Genomic DNA, 25,715 nt, shown 5'->3' with positions numbered 1-25,715 from the left:
TGACCTGAACGCACGAACAAAACGGAGGTATTTGGAAATAACTATGGATTATTTGGAACCAAAACAACATTTGTTGTTAAAGTAGAAGTCCTGGGAGTGCATTCTGACGAAGAACAGCAAAGGTAATCCAATTTTTCTAATAGTAATTCTGAGTTTAGGCTGCCCCGAAGTTGGCGGGTCTGAATAGCTAGCCTTGATGGCCGAGCTATGTACTCAGAATATTGCAAAATGTGCTTTCGCTGAAAAGCTATTTTAAAATCGGACATAGCGATTGCATAAAGGAGTTCTGTATCTATAATAATAATTGTTATGTATTTTGTCAACGTTTATCATGAGTAATTTAGTAAATTCACCGGAAGTTTTCGGTGGGTATGCTAGTTCTGAACATCACATGCTAATGTAAAAAGCTGTTTTTTGACATAAATATGAACTTGATTGAACAAAACAGGCATGTATTGTATAACATAATGTCCTAGGAGTGTCTTCTGATGAAGATCATCAAAGGTTAGTGCTGCATTTAGCTGTGGTTTGGGTTTATGGGACATATATGCTTGCTTGGAAAATGGCTGTGTGTTTATTTGTGTCTATGTACTCTCCTGACATAATCTAATGTTTTGCTTTCACTGTAAAGCCTTTTTGAAATCGGACAATGTGGTTAGATTAACGAGAGTCTTATCTTTAAAATGGTGTAAAATAGTTGATTGTTTGAGAAAATTGAATTGTGGTATTTTAGTTGGTTTTGTTTTTCGCGCCGTGCGATGCCATTGGCTGTTGGCTAGGGGTTCCGCTGGCGGAACGGGGTTCCGCTAAGGGAACGTCTGTCCTCAACAGGTTAAGACATGAAGGTCAGTCAATCTGGAACATTTCCAGCACAGTTTCTTCAAGTGCAGTTGCAAAAACCATCAAGCGCTATGATGAAACTGGCTCTCATGAGGAACGCCACAGGAAAGGAAGACCCAGAGTTACCTCTGCTGCAGAGGATAAGTTTGTTAGAGTTACCAGCCTCAGAAATTACAGCCCTAATAAATGCTTCAGAGTTCAAGTAACAGACACATCTCAACATCAACCGTTCAAAGTACAGTCGTGGCCAAATGTTTTGAGAATGACACAAATATTAATTTCCACAAAGTTTGCTGCTTCAGTGTCTTTAGATATTTTTGTCAGATGTTACTATCGAATACTGAAGTATAATTACAAGCATTTCATAAGTGTTGAAGGCTTTTATTAACAATTACATGAAGTTGATGCAAAGAGTCAATATTTGCAGTGTTGACCCTTGTTTTTCAAGACCTCTGCAATCCGCCCTGGCATGCTGTAAATTAACTTCTGGGCCACATCCTGACTGATGGCAGCCCATTCTTGCATAATCAATGCTTGGAGTTTGTCAGAATTTGTGGGTTTTTGTTTGTCCACCCGCCTCTTGAGGATTGACCACAAGTTCTCAATGGGATTAAGGTCTGGGGAGTTTCCTGGCCATGGACCCAAAATATTAATGTTTTGTTCCCCGAGCCACTTAGTTATCACTTTTGCCTTATGGCAAGGTGCTCCATCATGCTGGAAAAGGCATTGTTCGTCACCAAACTGTTCCTGGATGGTTGGGAGAAGTTGCTCTCGGAGGATGTGTTGGTACCATTCTTTATTCATGGCTGTGTTCTTCGGAAAAATTGTGAGTGAGCCCACTCCCTTGACTGAGAAGCAAACCCACACATGAATGGTCTCAGGATGCTTTAGTGTTGGCATGACACAGGACTGATGGTAGCGCTCACCTTGTCTTCTCTGGACAAGCTTTTTTCCAGATGTCCCAAACAATCGGAAAGGGGATTCATCAGAGAAAACAACTTTACCCCAGTCCTCAGCAGTCCAATCCCTGTACCCTTTTCAGAATATCAGTCTGTCCCTGATGTTTTTCCTCGAAAGAAGTGGCTTCTTTGCTGCCCTTCTTGACACCAGGCCATCCTCCAAAAGTATTCGCCTCACTGTGCGGTGCAGATGCACTCACACCTGCCTGCTGCCATTCCTGAGCAAGCTCTGTACTGGTGGTGCCCCGATCCCGCAGCTGAATCAACTTTAGGAGACAGTCCTGGCGCTTGCTGGACTTTCTTGGGCGCCCTGAAGCCTTCTTCACAACAATTGAACCGCTCTCTTTGAAGTTCTTGATGATCCGATAAATTGTGGATTTACGTGCAATCTTACTGGCAGCAATATCCTTGCCTGTGAAGCCCTTTTTGTGCAAAGCAATGATGATGGCACGTGTTTCCTTGCAGGTAACTATGGTTGACCGAGGAAGAACAATGATTCCAAGCACCACCCTCCTTTTGAAGCTTCCAGTCTGTTATTCGAACTCAATCAGCATGACAGAGTGATCTCCAGCCTTGTCCTCGTCAACACTCACACCTGTGTTAATGAGAGAATCACTGACATGATGTCAGCTGGTCCTTTTGTGGCAGGGCTAAAATGCAGTGGAATTTTTGGGAGGGGATTCAGTTCATTTGTATGGCAAAGAGGGACTTTGCAATTAATTGGAATACATCTGATCACTCTTCACAACATTCTGGTGTATATGCAAATTGCCATAATACAAACTGAGGCAGCAGACTGTGAAAATTAATATTTGTCTTATCCTCAAAACTTTTGGTCACGACTGTAGACTGTGTGAATTAGGCCTTCATGGTTCGAATTGCTGCAAAGAAACCACTACTAAAAGGACACCAATAAGAAGAAGAGACTTGCTTGGGCCAAGAAACACCAGAAATGGACATTAGACTGGTGGAAATCTGTCCTTTGGTCTGATGAGTCCAAATTTGAGATTTTTGGTTCTTTGTGAGACACAGAGTAGGTGAACAGATGATCTCCACATGTGTGGTTCCCACCGCGAAGCATGGAGGAGGAGTTGTGAAGGTGTGGGGGTGCTTTGCTGGTGACACTGTCAGTGATTTATTTAGAATTCAAGGCACACTTAACCAGCATGGCTACCACGCCATCCCATCTGGTTTGCGCTTTGTGAGTCTATCATTTGTTTTTCAACAGGACAATGACCCAACACACGTCCAGGCTGTGTAAGGGCTATTTGACCAAGAAGAAGAGTGATGGAGTGCTGCATCAGATGACCTGGCCTCCAGTCATCCGATCCCAACCCAATTGAGATGTGCTCAGCAAATGTGAGAACTCCTTCAAGACTGTTGGAAAAACATTCCTCATGAAGCTGGTAGAAATGCCAAGAGTGTGCAAAGCTGTCATCAAGGCAAACTTTGAAGAATCTAAAATCAAAAATATATTTTGATTTGTTTAACACTTTTTTGGTTATGACATGCTATTTCATAGTTTTGCTGTCTTCACTATTATTCTACAATGTAGAAAATAGTAAAAATAAAGAAAAACCCTTGAATGAGTAGGTGTGTCCAAACTTTTGACTGGTACTGTATGTGTGAGAGAGAACCAAGATGCTTTGGAAACGTAATGTGGATGGTTTAGCTAAATTAAGAGAGTCAGTGTGGTAGTGTTTAACTTCACTTCGGCACAGGCCCCTACTGTTTGTCCCCACTGGAAAACACCCCACACATCTAGTGATAAAATCACTGTACAAACAGAAAACACAGAATGTCATTTTTTACAACTAACCATTGAGCAACATACAGTCATCCACATAAGTGTGAAATGTGGTGATATGTAGAAATACACTATATATAAACACAATTGTATGTGGACACCCCTCCCTTCAAATTAGTGGATTTGCATAAAAATCGTCTGTCCTCGGTTGCAACACTCACTACCGAGTTCCAAATCGCCTGTAGAAGCAACGTCAGCACAACAACTGTTCGTCGGGAGCTTATTGAAATGGGTGTCCATGGCCGAGTAGCCTCACACAAGCCTAAGATCCCCATGCACAATGCCAAGCTTCGGCTTGTGTGGTGTAAAGCTCACCACTATTGGACTTTGGAGCAGTGTAAACATGTTCTCTGGTGGACGTATCTGGGTTTGGCGGATGCCAGGAGAACACTACCTGCCCCAATGCATAGTGCCAACTGTACATTTTGGTGGAGGAGGAATAATGGTGTCGGACTGTTTTTAATGGTTCGGGCTAGGCCCCTTGGTTCCGGTGAAGGGAAATCTTGACGACACAGCATACAATGACATTCTAGACAATTCTGTGCTTCCAACTTTGTGGCAACAGTTTAGGGAAGGTCCTTTCCTGTTTCAGCATGACAATGCCCCTGTGCACAAAGCGAGGTCCATACAGAAATGGTTTGTCGAGATCAGTGTGGAAGAACTTGACTGGCCTGCACAGAGCCCTGACTTCAACCCCATAGAACAGCTTTGGGATGAATTGGAACGCAGACTGCGAGCCAGCCCTAATCGCCCAACATCCATTCCCAACCTCACTAATGCTCTTGTGGAAAGCCTTCCCAGAAGAGTGGAGGCTGTTATAGCAGCAAATGGGGGGGATCAACTTAGATGTACCACGAGTAGGTGTCCACATACTTTTGGTCATGTAGTGTATGTACTATAGAATTTGACTCGCCTACGTGCAAACACACACACACACAGTTGAAATAAGCAACAAGACAATGTCAGGTTTTCTTAATAAAAATAATTCATTTCAGGACAACATATAAATAAGTATTGAAATGCACAGTACAGATAATATTTGATATTAATAAATACTTAAACAAAACAAAGCTTTTCATACAATACCTTATTATTGACAGGTTACACAAAAATGTCTCACAACTTTTGCATGTTTTGTTACAACTTTGCATGTTTATGTATGTCAAGGAAAGTACCAGAGCAGCTTATTAAGTATTGTGCCGTATGTAGTGGTCTGAATGGGGTTCAGACCCATAACCAAAGAGCATGTACTGACAACTAATTACCCTTGTATTATATTATATTATGCGTATCATCTGCTTAAAGCACAGATCTATATCTAGTCTGCCATAAGTTTAATCAACAAAATACATTTTTTGCAGGCGTCAGATATGCATATTGAACAGATGTCGGATATGCATATTGAACAGATGTCAGATATGCATACTGAACAGATGTCGGATATGCATATTGAACAGATGTCGGATATGCATATTGAACAGATGTCGGATATGCATATTGAACAGATGTCAGATATGCATATTGAACAGATGTCAGATATGCATATTGAACAGACTTCATCGATGCCTTAGTTAAGAGGTCAAATCAATGCTTTCTAGACGATGGCACGTTTTTTGGCAGAAAGGAAATGTCAGTTCAAATATATAGGTTTAAAAGAAGAAAACACAGGAATGTCAGTTTTATATCAAACAGAGTAGTAGAGTGAGGCATCGTGTGAGCAGAGCAGATTTCAGCAGAGCCCCTACGATAAAGAGGTACTATACTGCAGGCCAGGTTCTATGGGTGGTGAGGTATTTTACTGCAGGCTTGTATTTGTATTTATTATGGATCCCCATTGGCTGCAGCCAAAGCAGCAGCTACTCTTCCTGGGGTCCAGCCATGCCACAGCTACAAGGTATGAACTAAGCTAAGAGCTGTGTTGCTGTTTTTCCCCACAGGTGTTTGTTAACGTTCTCCCTCCCTTCCTCCTCTGAATGAGGTGTTGAGCTCTACGGGGATTTCTCCTGCCTTTATGTTCTCCTTCCTTACCTCCAAACACACACTCCTTTACTCACTGGCAATCCCCTTGGACGAGATCAACTGAACTTTGCTCTCATCTATAAGTAACTCATTAACTAGGAGTCTGTGTGAAGGTAATTGCCCAGCATTAACACATATAGAACATACTGTAACGTGGTACAACTCTCAGGGCAAGCACTAACTTGGACTTTTACAGTAGAGATACAAAAAGTGGTCGACAGCGAACAAGAACACAACAACATATGTACTGCCAGCAGACATCTATGTGGCAGTGGGAGAGGTTGAAAACAAGAACACAACGACATATGTACTGAGGTTGAATATTATTGAGTTTTAACTACTGTTTTCTCTGTCATGTAACATAACCTCTACATTTGACTTCTGTTCAAGCAGCACCATTCCGTACTTAAGGGTCCTGCCCATTCACAATCGCTCAGATACTGTACATTAGCTGTCTAGGTAGGTACAGTTTTGACTGTACCTAATCCTGTTTAAACCACATTTCTACTGACCAAACTCTCATTTTGGTAGTGGTCGTGATGGCTTTGGCACAACTTTACAGTTGTCAGAATTTTGGTCGATGAGGTTCTTAAACAAAAGCTGCAGTTTATCACATTATTGTATCGGTAACTACATTTAACATTTAAGTCATTTAGCAGACGCTCTTATCCAGAGCGACTTACAAATTGGACAAACTAGCTGCTTGATAGATAATTCCTTGGCCATATTATTAAGCAGCTTACGTATTGCGCTTTTTTCAAGATACAATCAGTAGTCCAGCATGATACATACTGTACACGTTGTCCGTTGTCTTGACACGCATACCTCACCTTTCATCCTGTACACGTGGGATAATAATAATTGCACTAAGAGGTATTCTGCCAGCCATTTCTACTGCCCCTGCTCTTTTCTCTTCATGAGCACATGTTAAAACGGGCTTCTGGCCTTAGGGTCACTAGTTTCAGAGATGCATTGACTAGCATGGTGGCACGACCATTTTAATCTTCCCCAAACCTTTGGGCTCACCCCCTGTAGACCTGCTTAAAGTGGTCACATTCGTTACAGAAGCCTTGCTTCTCTATGTTGGCATAGTGGTCACAGCCTTGGGCTTTACAGCTCTGCTTCATCGTTTCCTTAGGTGCCCCTGCCCTCTCCCTGCGGCTCTCTCTCTGCCCCCGCGTGGCCCGGCACTCCTGACACAGGTCTGTGCAGCCAGGGAAGAAGTTACTGCAGCCATTCCACCTGCACGTGACCTGGGTCTGGGTCTGTCTGGGTCTGTCTGGTTCTGGTTTAGCAGTTCGCTGCAGATAGAGAAAAACAAAGAGGAAACAAATCATTCTACACTCTGAAACTGTAAAAATGATTTGCAATTCAAGATGTAGTGTACATCCACTGGGCCCTGTGTGAGAGGGAGGGAGACACTTACCATGACCAGTGGAGGGGAGTGGGCACCGGGAGCCCTGCTAGCATTCTGGTTCACCATGGAGCTCTTATCGTTAAAGAAGCACTCCAGCATGGTATTGCCTTCAGCCCCACACCCCGGGCCCTGACAGCGCGAAGCATTTTGGAAGCCTGCCTCCGACGCGTGGCGAGTCTGGATTGGAGCAGGAGGAGGAAGGGTCGCTACTGGAGGAGATAAACCCAGAGAAAACACATGTCAAACTCACATATGACCACACACAATATCAACTATTCTTGAGATTCAGGTAAATTTGCAGCTTTTCCAGTTCTGTCTGGTGTAAACATCGAGTTAGTTTCATGTTGTTTCTAAGTATACTGACATAAGTAGACCAAGATAAGACATGACAGCTGTGGCTTTTGATGTGGCCTGATTCCTTTAGATTAAATCTATATATTTTGCTGGGACATGAAAAGAAAAGCATTTCTTGTTAAAATGACTAAGAACAAGCATCTGGTTAGACTTACAGTGGTTGGTCTGATAGTCCAAATAGCAGATGGTGCAGAATCCACGCTTCTGTTGAGTTCCAAAGAACTGGCATCCCGACCTCTTACAGGGCCGGCCCGAGTACTCAGATTCCCTGGGCGGGGGCTGGGTCCATAACGACCCAGAAGAGGCCGCTGCTGCCGACGGCTGGGGCTCCTCGCCCCGCACTGTGCCAGTACTCTGGAAACACGGGGGGCACAGTCCGTTAAATATCCTGAAGGCCTCCTGGTGGCACATGCCGCACCTCCCTGGTGCATTCTGCCGGCTGTTAAAGCAGCGTTCACACAGACCATTGTGCTCCTTGCTGCGGGTGAAAACGCAGCCAGGCATCTTGCACTTCATGGCGTGGGTTTCGCTGTAACGGCAGGACGCCGAGCGCGGTAGAGCGACGGAGAGCGGGCTGGATAACACCGCCAGACGGCCGGGGGGGCTGGGCCGTACTCTACTACTACACCCCGGCTCACAAGCCTGACTACCGCCTTTTGTAGGGGCAGCCTCTATCCTCCCGTTGGGCTGGCCCTGGCGTTTCTCAAAGCACTCGTGGCAGTGTGGCTGGGTGTCCACGGAGACGTAGAAGGTGCACCGTGGTGTGGCACATCGGATCTCGATGAGGGACAATTGAGACACGGAGAAGGGGGGGTGGTCTATGGGGGTGGGGGGCGGCCCACAGTTGGTCCTTGTCCTCCTGCCAGCGCTTGTACTCGTGGTTGACCAACTGGAGGTAGTCCTCCATCAGGTTCATGTCCTCAGGCAGGTTCCCTTCATCCAGCCTGGGAAAGGCAGCACGCAACACACTCAATACTACTGATAGGATAATTATACACCTCTTGGCCAGGCCGCCAATAATGACAACTGGTTCTCAACTTGACCCACCCCAATAAATAAAGTACTATTATGCCACAAAGACTTTTTAAAAACAGATTTCTATTGTGCTTTTTAAACAGTGCTTTACATCCTGTTCTCTATCGTTCTCCATGCCTCTAGCGTCCCACCCACCTGGCAGCATTGATGATGCGTGTGGTATCGTAGCCCAGTCCAATGACAGGGATCTCCATCAGCATTAGGTAGTCCTTCAGAAGCCTCTCCTTCTGAGTTTGCTCCTTCTCCATCAAGAAGTGCACGTGGAGCTCCTCGAAGCCCCCGCGGCCCGGGTTGATCAGCGGCACTGCTCGGATCTCTGGGGCACACAGTCATAATGATGATAAACAGGAAGTAGTATATAGCTAGCACCTTTCTGGGACACAATGACACTGAACACCAAAACAGCACAATAAATGACCCAATTTAGTAAGATGTGGAAGATGGGTCACATTCCCCTCATCCTACAAGCACCTCTCAACACAGTAATCTATCAACGACGGTTACTGTTCACACCTGGGCCACTGTCTTTGATGGTGATGAGGGGAGCAAAGTGCTGGGAGTCGTAGCCGAGCACTATGGGGTACTTGTAGCATTCCCTTGGAGGCCAGTGCAGAGGAAGGTAGATGCCCCCCACGTTGAGGGGAGAGAAGGAGGAGCAGGACCTCATGCTGCGCAGCACCTGGTCTGTAAGGATACAGCCATGAGTTAGTCACTGAACACAATACAGCACACTGACTGCTTCTACTGCTGTAGTAGACAAACCTACAGATACAGCACACTGACTACTTCTACTGCTATAGTAGACAGACCAACAAAAAGACAGCACACTGACTGATTCTACTGCTGTAGTAGACAAATCTACAGAAAGAACTACAGAAACTGCATATACATCTGGGTTTGAACTTCTGATGAACTGAGTGATAAGAGGCTCCATTGAGAAAGGCTGTACCTGCGATGACGATGATGGGCCTGCGGAGGATGTTGGAGAGGATAAAGATGTGCATGTCCTCCAGGGAGTCAAACTGCAGCCCGTTGCTGCTGGACACAGGCGATGCCATCTTGATGATTTTCTCCCATTCCTCCTCCCAATTCTGACAGAAGAATAATCAATTACAACCCCTTTAGCTCCTTTAAACATCATGATCCTACTAACAGGTGATACTACTAACAGACCTGGGTTATACTACTAACAGACCTGGGTTATACTACTAACAGACCTGGATGATACTACTAAAAGGTGATACTACTAACAGACCTGGGTTATACTACTAACAGACCTGGGTGATACTACTAACAGACCTGGGTGATACTACTAACAGACCTGGGTGAAACTACCAACAGGTGATACTACTAACAGACCTGGGTGATACAACTAACAGGTGATACTACTAACAGACCTGGGTGATACTACCAACAGGTGATACTACTAACAGACCTGGGTGATACTACCAACAGGTGATACTACTAACAGACCTGGGTGATACAACTAACAGGTGATACTACTAACAGACCTGGGTGATACTACCAACAGGTGATACTACTAACAGACCTGGGTGATACTACTAACAGGTGATACTACTAACAGACCTGGGTGATACTACCAACAGGTGATACTACTAACAGACCTGGGTGATACTACCAACAGGTGATACTACTAACAGACCTGGGTGATACTACCAACAGGTGATACTACTAACAGACCTGGGTGATACTACCAACAGGTGATACTACTAACAGACCTGGGTGATACTACTAACAGACCTGGGTGAAACTACCAACAGGTGATACTACTAACAGACCTGGGTGATACTACCAACAGGTGATACTACTAACAGACCTGGGTGATACTACTAACAGACCTGGGTGATACTACTAACAGACCTGGGTGAAACTACTAACAGACCTGGGTGACACTACTAACAGACCTGGATGATACTACTAACAGGTGATACTACTAACATACCTGGGTGATACTACTAACAGACCTGGGTGACACTACTAACAGACCTGGATGATCCTACTAACAGGTGATACTACTAACATACCTGGGTGATACTACTAACAGACCTGGGTGACACTACTAACAGACCTGGATGATACTACTAACAGGTGACACTACTAACAGACCTGGGTGATACTACTAACAGACCTGGGTGAAACTACCAACAGACCTGGGTGACACTACTAACAGACCTGGGTGATACTACTAACAGTTGATACTACTAACAGACCTGGGTGACACTACTAACAGACCTGGGTGACACTACTAACAGACCTGGGTGATATTACTAACAGACCTGGGTGAAACTACTAACAGACCTGGGTGATACTACTAACAGGTGATACTACTAACAGACCTGGGTGATACTACTAACAGACCTGGGTGATACTACTAACAGGTGATACTACTAACAGACCTGGGCGATACTACCAACAGGTGATACTACTAACAGACCTGGGTGATACAACTAACAGGGGATACTACTAACAGACCGGGATGATACTACTAACAGACCTGGGTGATACTACTAACAGACCTGGGTGATACTACTAACAGACCTGAGTGATACTACTAACAGACCTGGGTGAAACTACTAACAGACCTGAGTGATACTACTAACAGACCTGGGTGAAACTACTAACAGACCTGGGTGATACTAATAACAGACCTGGGTGATACTACTAACAGGTGATACTACTAACAGACCTGGGCGATACTACCAACAGGTGATACTACTAACAGACCTGGGCGATACTACTAACAGACCTGAGTGATACTACTAACAGACCTGGGTGAAACTACTAACAGACCTGAGTGATACTACTAACAGACCTGGGTGAAACTACTAACAGACCTGGGTGACACTACTAACATACCTGGGTGATACTACTAACAGGTGATACTACTAACAGACCTAGGCGATACTACTAACAGGTGATACTACTAACAGACCTGGGCGATACTACTAACAGGTGATACTACTAACAGACCTGGGTGATACTACTAACAGGTGATACTACTAACAGACCTGGGTGACACTACTAACAGACCTGGGTGACACTACTAACAGACCTGGGTGATACTACTAACAGGTGATACTACTAACAAACCTGGGCGATACTACTAACAGGTGATACTACTAACAGACCTGGGTGATACTACTAACAGGTGATACTACTAACAGACCTGGGTGATACTGCTAACAGACCTGGGTGATACTACTAACAGGTGATACTACTAACAGACCTGGGTGATACTGCTAACAGGTGATACTATTAACAGACCTGGGCGATACTAGTAACAGGTGATACTACTAACAGACCTAGGTGATACTACTAACAGACCTGGGTGATACTACTAACATACCTGTGTGATACTACTAACAGACCTGTGTGATACTACCAACAGGTGATACTACTAACAGACCTGGGTGAAACTACTAACAGACCTGGGTGATACTACTAACAGGTAATACTACTAACAGACTTGGTGATACAACTAACAGACCTGTGTGATACTACCAACAGGTGATACTACTAACAGACCTGGGTGATACTAACAGACCTGGGTGATACTACTAACAGACCTGGGTGATACTACTAACAGACCTGGGTGATACTACTAACAGATGATACTACTAATATACCCAGGTGATACTACTAACAGACAATACTACTAAAAGCTGATACCTGGGTCAGAATATGTCAAACACTTTCAAATACTTGGTTTGCACTTGATTTAGTTTGCCTGGTTCCTAAAGTGCTACTCCAAACTAAATCAAGCACACATCTTACTACACTTTTCAAGTATTTGACGTTATGTACTTTGGCCCAGGTCTGCTATAGTAACACCATCCTGGTCGTAGAGGACGTCTGCTATAGTAACACCATCCTGGTCGTAGAGGAGGTCTGCTATAGTAACACCATCCTGGTCGTAGAGGAGGTCTGCTATAGTAACACCATCCTGGTCGTAGAGGAGGTCTGCTATATTAACACCATCCTGGTTGTAGAGGAGGTCTGCTATAGTAACACCATCCTGGTCGTAGAGGAGGTCTGCTATATTAACACCATCCTGGTTGTAGAGGAGGTCTGCTATAGTAACACCATCCTGGTCATAGAGGAGGTCTGCTATAGTAACACCATCCTGGTCGTAGAGGAGGTCTGCTATAGTAACACCATCCTGGTTGTAGAGGAGGTCTGCTATAGTAACACCATCCTGGTCGTAGAGGAGGTCTGCTATAGTAACACCATCTGGGTCGTAGAGGAGGTCTGCTATAGTAACACAATCCTGGTTGTAGAGGAGGTCTGCTATAGTAACACCATCCTGGTTGTAGAGGAGGTCTGCTATAGTAACACCATCCTGGTTGTAGAGGAGGTCTGCTATAGTAACACCATCCTGGTCGTAGAGGAGGTCTGCTATAGTAACACCATCCTGGTTGTAGAGGAGGTCTGCTATAGTAACACCATCCTGGACGTAGAGGAGGTCTGCTATAGTAACACCATCCTGGTTGTAGAGGAGGTCTGCTATAGTAACACCATCCTGGACGTAGAGGAGGTCTGCTATAGTAACACCATCCTGGTTGTAGAGGAGGTCTGCTATAGTAACACCATCCTGGTTGTAGAGGAGGTCTGCTATAGTAACACCATCCTGGACGTAGAGGAGGTCTGCTATAGTAACACCATCCTGGTCGTAGAGGAGGTCTGCTATAGTAACACCATCCTGGTCGTAGAGGAGGTCTGCTATAGTAACACCATCCTGGTCGTAGAGGAGGTCTGCTATTCTAACACAATCCTGGTCGTGGAGGGGGCCTCCGTTCCTCACCATGGTGCTGTAATGCAGGCCAGTCTGGGTGAACTCCTGAGACTGCAGTAGCTCTGTCTGGAAACGGGTTCTAAAGTTGCCTGTTTCAGTCTCCTTGAGCACACTGTGTAGGGCCTTCCTCAGGACCAGGTCTGTGTCCTGCACCCCCAGCATGTACTGAGAGGCAGCATGGAGAAGACAGTTCCCATCTCCTGCAACACACACAAAGCCATGACATATGGGGGTAGATATTACATACAGGTGTAGGCTCTTAATTTGATCACTCTTTTGTTGCTGAGAACTGATTATGTTCATGCATTCAAACTTTGTAGAGTTCCATCTGGTTTGATCCAGGTAGAGTGGAGGGTAAGTTTATCTACAGTGCCGTTACTAACACAACTCTTTACTATGAACTTCCCATCTTCACAACACCACAGGTAAGACTGCGAGTTATTAACAGCAAAACTATCCATCGCCGACAAAGACCTGTATCGCTCTGCAAAAAAAGGAGGAAAATGAGAGAGGGAATTTCCAGAGCAGCTCTCGCAGCGCTCTTTAGGCATCCGTTATATCTGACCACCATTCATCACCTTACAGAGGAAATATAAAACGGCCTGAGAAAGTTTGACATCACAGACTATCAGCACTGTTGGTTTGTTATATCTGACCACCATTCATCACCTTACAGTGGAAATGATGTCACAGACTATCAGCACTGTTGGTTTGTGGTGTACTTTCATCGCTTTCCATGTGTTGTCTTCTATGGTTGTCATCATGCCATACAACATGGCTAAAACAGACTGGACCACTAGGCCAATGACACATACAGTATTGGTTTAAACTTTAACTGTAGTTTAATTAGGCCGTCATATGCTCCCTTGGCACGTTAACACTAAAACAACCTAAACTAAATAAGAGAATGAAAAAACAGCCTACAGTGCTGACTGGAGAGTGTGACAGATGGGCTAAATGAGTAAATCAGGTAAAGTTGCGTTTGCAGGTTTTAATCCAAGTTTAATAAACCAATGATAAACGGTCTGGCAGACAAACCGTCTAACTCTTACTGCAGGGCGGTGGGTCTTTTTGTCGTTGTAACAAAATGGGCCTAAAGCATTTGAAATACCCTGCTGCCTGCCACACCAAAGAGAGGAATTTCCCTGATTGTGGTTCTCTGTGACTAAGTGCCGTGAAGCTGCCATTTGACTCTTTCTTCCCCTTGTCAGCTACTCCAGAGACATCCGAGACATGTGGCCCTGGACTTTCCAGAGGGGCGGTGCTTGGCTCGGCTGGAATGTTTTCTATTCACGAGCTTCACCAACAACCAATAGAGATCTCATTTTGTGTGGGATGATATATATTTATATTTTACACCCGCATATTTCTTTAGCTAAAAGAAGACGTTCTGAGTTCTGACACTGAATACCTTCTGCCTTCCTCTTTTTGTCTTCCGCCATGTTGAATACACCAGTCTGGGTCTATAGAGGTGGACAGCGTGTCGAAAACAACAGAAGAGGTGGACAGCGTGCTGAAAACACCAGTAGAGGTGGACAGCGTGTCGAATACACCAGTAGAGGTAGACAGCGTGTCGAATACACCAGTAGAGGTGGACAGCGTGCTGAAAACACCAGCAGAGGAGGAGACACTGTGTTGCGATAAGTGCAACACTGTTTTTGCATACTGTATGCTCTCAAATATTATACCTTTGTAATGTGTATCACTATCATAACCTTGTAATATTTACATTACTATTTTAACCTGTTTAGGATAGGGGGCAGTATTTTCACGGCCGGATAAAAAACGTACCCGATTTAATCTGGTTATTACTCCTGCCCAGAAACTAGAATATGCATATAATTATTTTATTTGGATAGAAAACACCCTAAAGTTTATAAAACTGTTTGAATGGTGTCTGTGAGTATAACAGAACTCATATGGCAGGCCAAAACCTGAGATGATTCCATACAGGAAGTGCCCTCTCTGACCATTTCTTGGCCTTCTATAGCCTCTTTATGGAAAACAGAGGATCTCTGCTGTAACGTGACATTTTCTAAGGCTCCCATAGGCTCTCAGAAGGCGCCAGAACGGGGAATGATGACTCTGCAGTCCCTGGGCGGAAAACAGTAGCGCATTTGGAAAGTGGTCGATCTGAGAACAATGACACGGGTGTGCGCGTGCACGTGAAGACACCATTTTCTTCTTTCAGTCTTTGAACGAAAACAACGTCTCCCCGTCGGAATATTATCGCTATTTTACGAGAAAAATCGCATAAAAATTGATTTTAAACAGCGTTTGACATGCTTCGAAGTACGGTAATGGAATATTTTGAATTTTTTTGTCACGATACGCGCCGGCGCGTCACCCTTCGGATAGTGTCTTGAACGCAAGAACAAAATGGCGCTATTTGGATATAACTATGGATTTGGAACCAAAACAACATTGGGTGATGAAGTAGAAGTCCTGGGAGTGCATTCTGACGAAGAACAGCAAAGGTAATCCAATTTTTCTTATAGTAAATCTGAGTTTGGTGAGTGCCAAACTTGGTGGGTGTCAAAATAGCTAGCCATGATGGCCGGGCTATCTACTCAGAATATTGCAAAATGTGCTTTCACCGAAAAGCTATTTTAAAATCGGACACCGCGATTGCATAAAGGAGTTCTGTATCTATAATTCTTTAAATAATTGTTATGTTTTTTGTGAACATTTATCGTGAGTAATTTAGTAAATTCACCGGAAGTTTCGGTGGGTATGCTAGTTCTGAACGTCACATGCTAATGTAAAAAGCTGTTTTTTTAATATAAATATGAACTTGATTGAACAAAACAGGCATGTATTGTATAACATAATGTCCTAGGAGTGTCATCTGATGAAGATCATCAAAGGTTAGTGCTGCATTTAGCTGTGGTTTTGGTTTTTTGACATTATATGCTAGCTTGAAAAATGGGTGTCTGATTATTTCTGGCTGGGTACTCTCCTGACATAATCTAATGTTTTGCTTTCGTTGTAAAGCCTTTTTGAAATCGGACAATGTGGTTAGATAAAGGAGAGTCTTGTCTTTAAAATAGTGTAAAATAGTCATATGTTTGAAAAATGGAAGTTTGGGGATTTTTGAGGAGTTTGTAATTCGTGCCACGCTCTATCATTGGATATTGGCGAGGCGTTCCACTAGTGGAACATCTAGATGTAAGAGGATAACAATGAAATATGTATTATAAACTGGTTGTTTTGAGCCCTGGATGTTGATTGGCTGAAAGCCATGGTATATCAGACCGTATACCATGGGTATGACAAAAAAGTACAGTTTACTGGTCTAATTACGTTGGTAACCAGTTTATAATAGTAATAAGGCAATAAGGTATTTGTGGTATATGGCCAATATACCACGGCTAAGGGCTGTGTCCAGGCACTCTGTGTTGCCTCTTGCATAAGAACAGCCCTTAGCCATGGTATATTGGCCATATACCACACCTCCTCGGGCCTTATTGCTTAATTATAACTATGTAATATGCATTATAACTATGTACATTATTATAACTATGTAATATGTATTATAACTATGTACATTACTATTATAACTCTGTAAAATGTACGATAACTATGTACATTATTATAACTATGTAATATGTATTATAACTATGTACATTATTATAACTGTGATATGTACATTACTATTATAACTCTGCAAAATGTATTATAACTATGTAATATGTACATTACTATTATAACTATGTAATAGGTATTATAACTATGTAATATGTACATTATTATAACTATGTAATAGGCATTATAACTATGTAATGTGTACATTACTATTACAACTATGTTGTATGTATATTACTACTATAACTATGTAATAGGTATTATAACTATAATATGTACATTACTATTATAACTTTGCAATAGGTGTTATAACTGTAATATGTACGTTACTATTATAACTATGTAATAGGTATTATAACTATGTAATATGTATATTACTATTATAACTATGTAATATGCACATTACTATTACAACTATGTTATATGTATATTACTATTATAACTATGCAATAGGTATTATAACTAATATGTACATTACTATTAACCCTGTAATAGGTAATATAACTGTAATATGTACATTACTATCATAACTATGTAATAGGTATTACAACTATGTATTATGTACATTACTATTATAACTATGTAATAGGTATTATAACTATGTAATATGTATTATAACTATGTAATATTACATTATTATAACTATGTAATAGGTATTATAATTATGTAATATTACATTATTATAACTATGTAATATGCACATTATTATAACTATGTAATAGGTATTATAACTATGTAATATGCACATTATTATAACTATGTAACAGGTATTATAACTATGTAATATGCACATTATTATAACTATGTAATGTGTATTATAACTATGTAATATGCACATTATTATAACTATGTAATAGGTATTATAACTATGTAATAGGTATTATAACTATGTAATATGTACATTACTATCATAACTATGTAATATGTATTATAACTACGTAATATGTATATTACAACTATAACTATGTAATATGTACATTACTATTATGAGTATAATATGTACATTACTATTATAACTATGTAATACAATTTGAAAAAGTAAAAATTATGTTTTTTGATTACTATTCTTTCAACAATTTGAGGTATGATTGGAGCAACTATGTATTATGTACATTACTATTATAACTATGTAATAGGTATTATAACTATGTAATATGTACATTATTATAACTATGTAATAGGTATTATAACTATGTAATATTACATTATTATAACTATGTAATAGGTATTATAATTATGTAATATTACATTATTATAACTATGTAATATGCACATTATTATAACTATGTAATAGGTATTATAACTATGTAATATGCACATTATTATAACTATGTAATAGGTATTATAACTATGTAATATGCACATTATTATAACTATGTAATAGGTATTATAACTATGTAATATGCACATTATTATAACTATGTAACAGGTATTATAACTATGTAATATGCACATTATTATAACTATGTAATAGGTATTATAACTATGTAATATGCACATTATTATAACTATGTAATATGTATTATAACTATGTAATATGCACATTATTATAACTATGTAATCGGTATTATAACTATGTAATATGCACATTATTATAACTATGTAACAGGTATTATAACTATGTAATATGCACATTATTATAACTATGTAATAGGTATTATAACTATGTAATATGCACATTATTATAACTATGTAATAGGTATTATAACTATGTAATAGGTATTATAACTATGTAATATGTACATTACTATCATAACTATGTAATATGTATTATAACTACGTAATATGTATATTACAACTATAACTATGTAATATGTACATTACTATTATAAGTATAATATGTACATTACTATTATAACTATGTAATAGGTATTATAACTATGTAATATGTACATTACTATCATAACTATGTAATATGTATTATAACTACGTAATATGTATATTACAACTATAACTATGTAATATGTACATTACTATTATAAGTATAATATGTACATTACTATTATAACTATGTAACAGGTATTATAACTATGTAATATGTACATTATTATCATAACTATGTAATATGTATTATAACTACGTAATATGTATATTACAACTATAACTATGTAATATGTACATTACTATTATAAGTATAATATGTACATTACTATTATAACTATGTAATAGGTATTATAACTATGTAATATGTACATTATTATCATAACTATGTAATATGTATTATAACTACGTAATATGTATATTACAACTATAACTATGTAATATGTACATTACTATTATAAGTATAATATGTACATTAGTATTATAACTATGTAATAGGTATTATAACTATGTAATATGTACATTATTATCATAACTATGTAATATGTATTATAACTACGTAATATGTATATTACAACTATAACTATGTAATATGTACATTACTATTATAAGTAAAATATGTACATTAGTATTATAACTATGTAATAGGTATTATAACTATGTAATATGTACATTATTATCATAACTATGTAATAGGTATTACAACTATGTATTATGTACATTACTATTATAACTATGTAATAGGTATTATAACTATGTAATATGCACATTATTATAACTATGTAATCGGTATTATAACTATGTAATATTAAATTATTATAACTATGTAATAGGTATTATAACTATGTAATATGCACATTATTATAACTATGTAATTTGTACATTATTATAACTATGTAATAGGTATTATCACCATGTAATATGTACATTACTATCATAACTATGTAATACGTATATTACAACTATAACTATGCAATATGTACATTACTATTATAAGTATAATATGTACATTACTATTATAACTATGTAATACAATTTGAAAAAGTAAAAATTATGTTTTTTGATTACTATTCTTTCAACAATTTGAGGTATGATTGGAGCAATAGCTTTCTTCTGTCAGTAAAGGGAACATTCCAACCGAGCAACAACAAACTTCCGCTCAGTTCACCTTGATCATGTTCCATCTGGAGGTTGAATCATACTGTACAAAACACACATTTCTGGTAAAAACACACTATGCTTGTTGTGTGGTCAGAAACCTCATATGTATACTGAACAAAAATATAAACGCACCATGCAACAATTTCAAAGATTTGACTGAGTTATAAGGAAATCAGTCAATTGAAATAAATGCACTAGGCCCTAATCTATGGTTTCGCCATGACTGGGAATACAGATATGCATCTGTTGGTCACAGATACCTTTAAAAAAAAAAGGTAGGGGCGTGGATCAGAAAACCAGTCAGTATCTGGTGTGACCACCATATGCCTCATGCAGCAGGACACATCTCCTTCGCATAGAGTTGATCAGGCTGTTGATTGTGGCCTGTGGTATGTTGTCCCATTCCTCTTCAATGGCTGTGTGAAGTTTCTGGATATTGGCAGAAACTGGAACACGCTGTCATACACGTTGATCCAGAGCATCCCAAACATGCTCAACGTGTGACATGTCTGGTGAGTATGCAGGCCATGGAAGAACTGGGATATTTTCAGCTTCATGGAGCCGTGGATTATCATGCTGAAACATGAGGTGATGGTCGCACAACAATGGGCTTCAGGATCTCGTCATGGTATCACGATAAAATGAAATCGTTTTCGTTTACTGTAGCTTATGCCTGCCCATACCATAACCCCACTATGGGGCACTCTGTTCACAACGTTGACATCAGCAAACTGCTCGCCCACACAACGCCATACACGTGGTCTGCGGTTGTTTTGAGGCCGGTTGGAAGTACTGCCAAATCCTCTAAAACAACTTTGGAGGTGGGTTATGACAGAGAAATGAACATTTAATTATCTGACAACAGCTCTGGTGGACATTCCTACAGTCAACATGCTAATTGCACACTCAAAACTTAAGACATCTGTGGCATTGCGTTGTGTGACAAAACTGCATATTTTATTGTCCCTAGCACAAGGTTCCCGTCCTCTACCTCTCCTGTCCTCCTCTACCTCTCCTGTCCTTCTCTACCTCTCCTGTCCTCCTCTACCTCTCCTGTCCTTCTCTACCTCTCCGGTACGGTCCTCCTCTACCTCTCCGGTACGGTCCTCCTCTACCTCTCCGGTACGGTCCTCCTCTACCTCTCCGGTACGGTCCTCCTCTACCTGTCCGGTACGGTCCTCCTCTACCTCTCCGGTACGGTCCTCCTCTACCTCTCCGGTACGGTCCTCCTCTAGTCCTCTACCTCTGGTGTCCTGTCCTTATTCACCAGTCACCTTACGCAATGGATTCATTCCAGTGAGTCAGCAGCCAGCCAGCCAGCAACAGACAGAGTGGTCCTCCTTAGTCTGAAAGTCATGGCTGCTATGTCATTCATAGGAAAAGCTACTCTATACCATTATTTCCCAAATCAAGGCCTGGCTCGGCCCTCCAGAGACTTCTATATTTTCTAAATCAAGGCCTGGCTCGGCCCTCCAGAGACTTCTATATTTTCTAAATCAAGGCCTGGCTCGGCCCTCCAGAGACTTCTATATTTTCTAAATCAAGGCCTGGCTCGGCCCTCCAGAGACTTCTATATTTTCTAAATCAAGGCCTGGCTCGGCCCTCCAGAGACTTCTATATTTTCTAAATCAAGGCCTGGCTCGGCCCTCCAGAGACTTCTATATTTTCTAAATCAAGGCCTGGCTCGGCCCTCCAAAGACTTCTATATTTTCCAAATTAAGGCATGGGTGGGCCCTCCAGAGACTTAGATGAGGAAATTCCACTCACTCAATAGAAAGGAAATATGTATCATGTCAAGGGTCTTTCTGGTTTGGATTTACAGGAAGACAAACTTCTCTTACCCCTATAATTTTACTGGAAATACTGTAGTTTCAACATATAGGGAAAAGACAATAGCCTTTGATTCCCATTTCATGTACTGTTACTATGGTGTGACAGCATTAAAATGGCAAAGGTTCAAGATGCCAGGTGATAAGATATTACCCTCAATAAGACAACAAGCCTAATAACCTGGTTATATATCCACCTGACAATAACATTCCATCTTTGCAATGATTCAATGAAATGACATGATTGACATGTTAACTAACCCACGTGTGAGTCAAGACAAGTGGGGTTGTTTGCTGTATGATTTGTGAATAAAGGTCCAACTCACTTAGCTACTTATTGAGAGATGGGTTATAACCAAACCTCCACTGCAAAGCAGACAGAAACAAATCATTACAGAGTTTGAATGTGTCAACAGAATTAACTTGGTCAACATGGTCTTTAGAACAATGGATGGGAAATGATCAGTATGACATCATCGAATTTCTGCTTTGGGATGTCCCACATAATTACCCTAGACGTTATGATCTACAAATACTGTACTGTAAATCTGCAGAGTCATGTTAGGTACCAGTCAAATCAAGAGCTGATAATGGTCATTCTAAAAGTGACACAAATCCCCCAACCCAAGTTACTCTGCTGAAAAAATGATCTTCAGTGTCAGGGTCTTTTAAACTCTTTTGACAAATACCTCCTACCTTCCTACTAGAATGACCAACAAGGGGAGCAGAAACCCAAACCAAACTAATACATTACCATTGGTCCTCAGTGGTACCATTTTCTTGACCTCGCGGCACCAGTTGAGCTTCTTCTCCTGCTCTAGGGAGCTCTGCATGGCCCTGTCCAAGATGGCTGCCTGGATGACCTGTTGGAAGGCCTGAGGGAACTGGCTCATGCTGATCATCTCCAGGGTGTAGCGGTGCATGCCCCGCAGGTGGTGCATCAGGCTTTCCCTGCCCGCCGGCTTCACCACATCGTTGGGCACCCGCTCCCGGATCTTGACCGCTTTCAGCAGGTTACTCACAAAGAGGAACTTGGGCAGGAAATTCTGTCCCTGGGACATGGTGTTCACCAGATGTAACGTGTACCAACGCAGAACTGAAGAGTAGGAAAACAGTTGTTGGTTGGTGTCATTGGCAGCACGTGGTTCTGATCACTGGACTATATGGGCCACTTCTAATACTAGACAAAGTGGGGGTCATGACTAAAGACAAACAAGACAGCTTTTGTGTTCTTTTCCAAGTTAGAATTCCCCCACAACCTCTGTTGCCCCAATGGGATGAGGCACATGGCGCCCTCTACAAGCTGATGGTGATTTGTCAGACCCTAAGCCAAAGGACAGCTCTAGGCAGGGGCTAGTTAAAAAACAAATAAGGCCCACTCACAACCACCATCACAGAAAAGTCATGCTTTGATAATACTGGCAATGATTGTTGCATAACAGTTGCACAGAATGAAACTATTACAAACCCTTACAGTTCTTTCCATTTGTCAAAATGGAGGACCATTGAAACAGGAACTTGTCAGTCAGACATGACTTATAACATAACAATAGGCTCTTATGATCTTATTGAAGAGGCACCTAACTACAATGTGATAAAATAAGATGTATACACTGTATATTATATGCACCGCGTACAGTGACAACAAAACTATTCAAGCATCCTTCATCAAATACAGTATAGCCTACCTTGAAGGCGCATACTGTAATTGTAGAATAACCTCTAAATATCTATGTAATAAGGAGAGTGTTGCTCTTTCGATATTGGCAGACTTTGGTCAGAGCACCAGAATGGTGAGCGCTGCGGTTGACACAAAAAACAGTAACGGGAGCCTGCTGACAGCAACGTTTGAAACATTGTAACATTGCATCGCGAGTATTGTCATAAACATAGTTACAATGTAACATGAACTATTAATTCCATATTTAATTGCTTGATGGTGACGTCTTCGTAAACAATGGCGCCCACCGACGTGCGCAACCTGTCTCCCCAGAAACACAACGCAACGACTTATAGTATATAGATTTCAAACGCTAAAACGAAAGTGAGTTCCAATTATTGATAGAGAAAAATATAGAATATGAATGAATATTACCTGTACAATAAGACCACCAACAAAGCCCTAAGGATGCTCCAGGTAGTCCTCGGCCACTTCAATCAGGGTAACCGCAGCAGTCAAAACAACGCCATTCAGTCTTCTTCACAATCAATTACATGTTGGTATGTTTACTCTATAGGCTGTCAAAGCATAGATCACGTCCTCCAACTTAATGTAGTTCATGTAGACTGCGGAAAAGCCAAGACAGACAAAGGGGATTTCCAGTGTTAGGGACTTTCCACTTATCTCTCACAACCTTCAGACGCAGTTACATCTCACACACATAGGGGGTGTCTGAGCAAAGCGCCATTAGGCTACGTTCTCTGGGTCGTGTTGGTGACGAATAGCGCACTGAAATGCATGGTCCCACCTACTGTGCACAATGGAGGCGCGTCGGTGAGCACAAAGAGGGAGCATCATTTTTTTTAAGAGACAGCAAGCCCTAGAATAAATAATTACATTGGAATGAGATAAGTCATAAATCTGACCTAAATCCTGACTCAGATTCACGATTAAAATGTAGACGTTGGCTTTCCACAATCCTATGCATTGCCATGAATAGAATAGAATGTAATAGAATGAAATGGAATGGAATGGAATAGAATTTAATGAAATGGATTAGAATGGAATGGAATTTATTGTCCATTTGGTTAGAATGGCTGCTGGTCCGCCTCTCTAACCTCTCAAAAATACCTACATGTTTGTTACATGTGAGTAGGCCTACAGTAATTAAGATGAAGATTTAAATAACTTTATTGGTCAATTGCACACAAGGTCCAACCGAAATTTGACTTCCGTTTTTAACCCAACACTCCGAAAGACACACACACTTACATATCCAGGTTTTTGGAGAGGTGCGGGGTAATTACAGTGTAGGAAGGCGAAGCATACTGTAGTTACATAATTACACCTATACAGCATGCACTTAAACGATTTGCAAGCAAACTTACATGGAGATGACTGATTCATCTAAAAGAATACTTCTAGGGTGATGGGGCTTACCCACAATTCATTTGAGTTTATTAACACATCTAATCCATATAAAGGATATGTGTAATTACCCATAAGCCCATGTGTACTCTATATAGACAGCTATTTGCAGCAGCATAACCCTCAGCTACACAGAGCATCATACTTTAGCTGCATTGTATATAAAGACTATTTAGGGGCTCCCCCTCTGGGGTAATGCAGTCTGATGAAGGTTATTTGCAGCCACTGTAGAGGAAGTCAGGAAAGAGCTGGTCCTCTACCAGATAGCAACTCCCTCTGTGCAGTGTAGAACATTTAGCTGACAAGGAAAAAATCTGTCGTTCTGCCCCTGAACAAAGCAGTTAACCCACTGTTCCTAGGCTGTCATTGTGAATAAGAATTTGTTCTTAACTGACTTGCCTAGTTAAATAAAGGAGAAAAAAAAGCTTGAGTCATCGTAGTCTAGCTAGCTGGTTCATTGTCTTTAGTTATCAAGCAGCAGTGCCATCTATTGGATAAAGCTGTACAAATAATTCAGGAAAAAGCAACACGAGGGGGCAGGCATGTTCCATGATGAGAATGTCACAGACCTGAAGCTGTCCTATCATCCAAAAAGCAGAGGCTCCATACTCTGCAATGGTTTAAATACTCCATGTAAGTGCAAAACACAAACGGTGCCAACATACCTCACTCAAAACCAGTTCTCAACATCATCAACTAGAATTAGTTGTATAGGCATGTCTTAAATTCCAATAGTGATGGGTTCCCTCACTATCATGTGGTTGCCTTCATTCCACATATAGCTGCTTAATAACTACACTCTTATTGTTAAGGTTGGTTACTGCTGTGTTTTAATCCATGGCTTATTCACGCCAAGACAAAAAAAGGAGATAATATGGATTAATACACAGTAAACAATGAGGGTTTGTTCCATAGAATAAGTCAAGAATTCTAATTGTATGGTTTGGTCAATGGACCTTTAATGTGGAGATAGGGTGCACACGAAAA

The 25,715-nt window shown here is 41.0% G+C and overlaps 1 protein-coding gene across 1 annotated transcript; it reads right to left on the bottom strand.

Moving 5' to 3' along the window:
- Positions 1-4,556: 4,556 nt before the first annotated feature.
- Positions 4,557-24,036, bottom strand: LOC106610821 (tumor necrosis factor alpha-induced protein 3). The gene is given in 10 exon segments (XM_014210436.2): positions 4,557-6,926; positions 7,052-7,251; positions 7,552-8,209; positions 8,211-8,340; positions 8,567-8,747; positions 8,945-9,115; positions 9,381-9,522; positions 13,254-13,444; positions 22,395-22,736; positions 23,736-24,036. Coding segments are annotated over 9 exon segments (2,259 nt in total). The 5' UTR covers positions 22,702-22,736; positions 23,736-24,036; the 3' UTR covers positions 4,557-6,647.
- Between the last annotated feature and the right edge of the window lie 1,679 nt (positions 24,037-25,715).

This window comes from Salmo salar, chromosome ssa01, assembly GCF_905237065.1.
Source record: "Salmo salar chromosome ssa01, Ssal_v3.1, whole genome shotgun sequence".
In the NCBI taxonomy this organism is placed as follows: Eukaryota; Metazoa; Chordata; class Actinopteri; order Salmoniformes; family Salmonidae; genus Salmo; species Salmo salar.
Note: the sequence above shows the minus strand (reverse complement) of the source record. Positions and strands in the feature narration are given on the sequence as shown.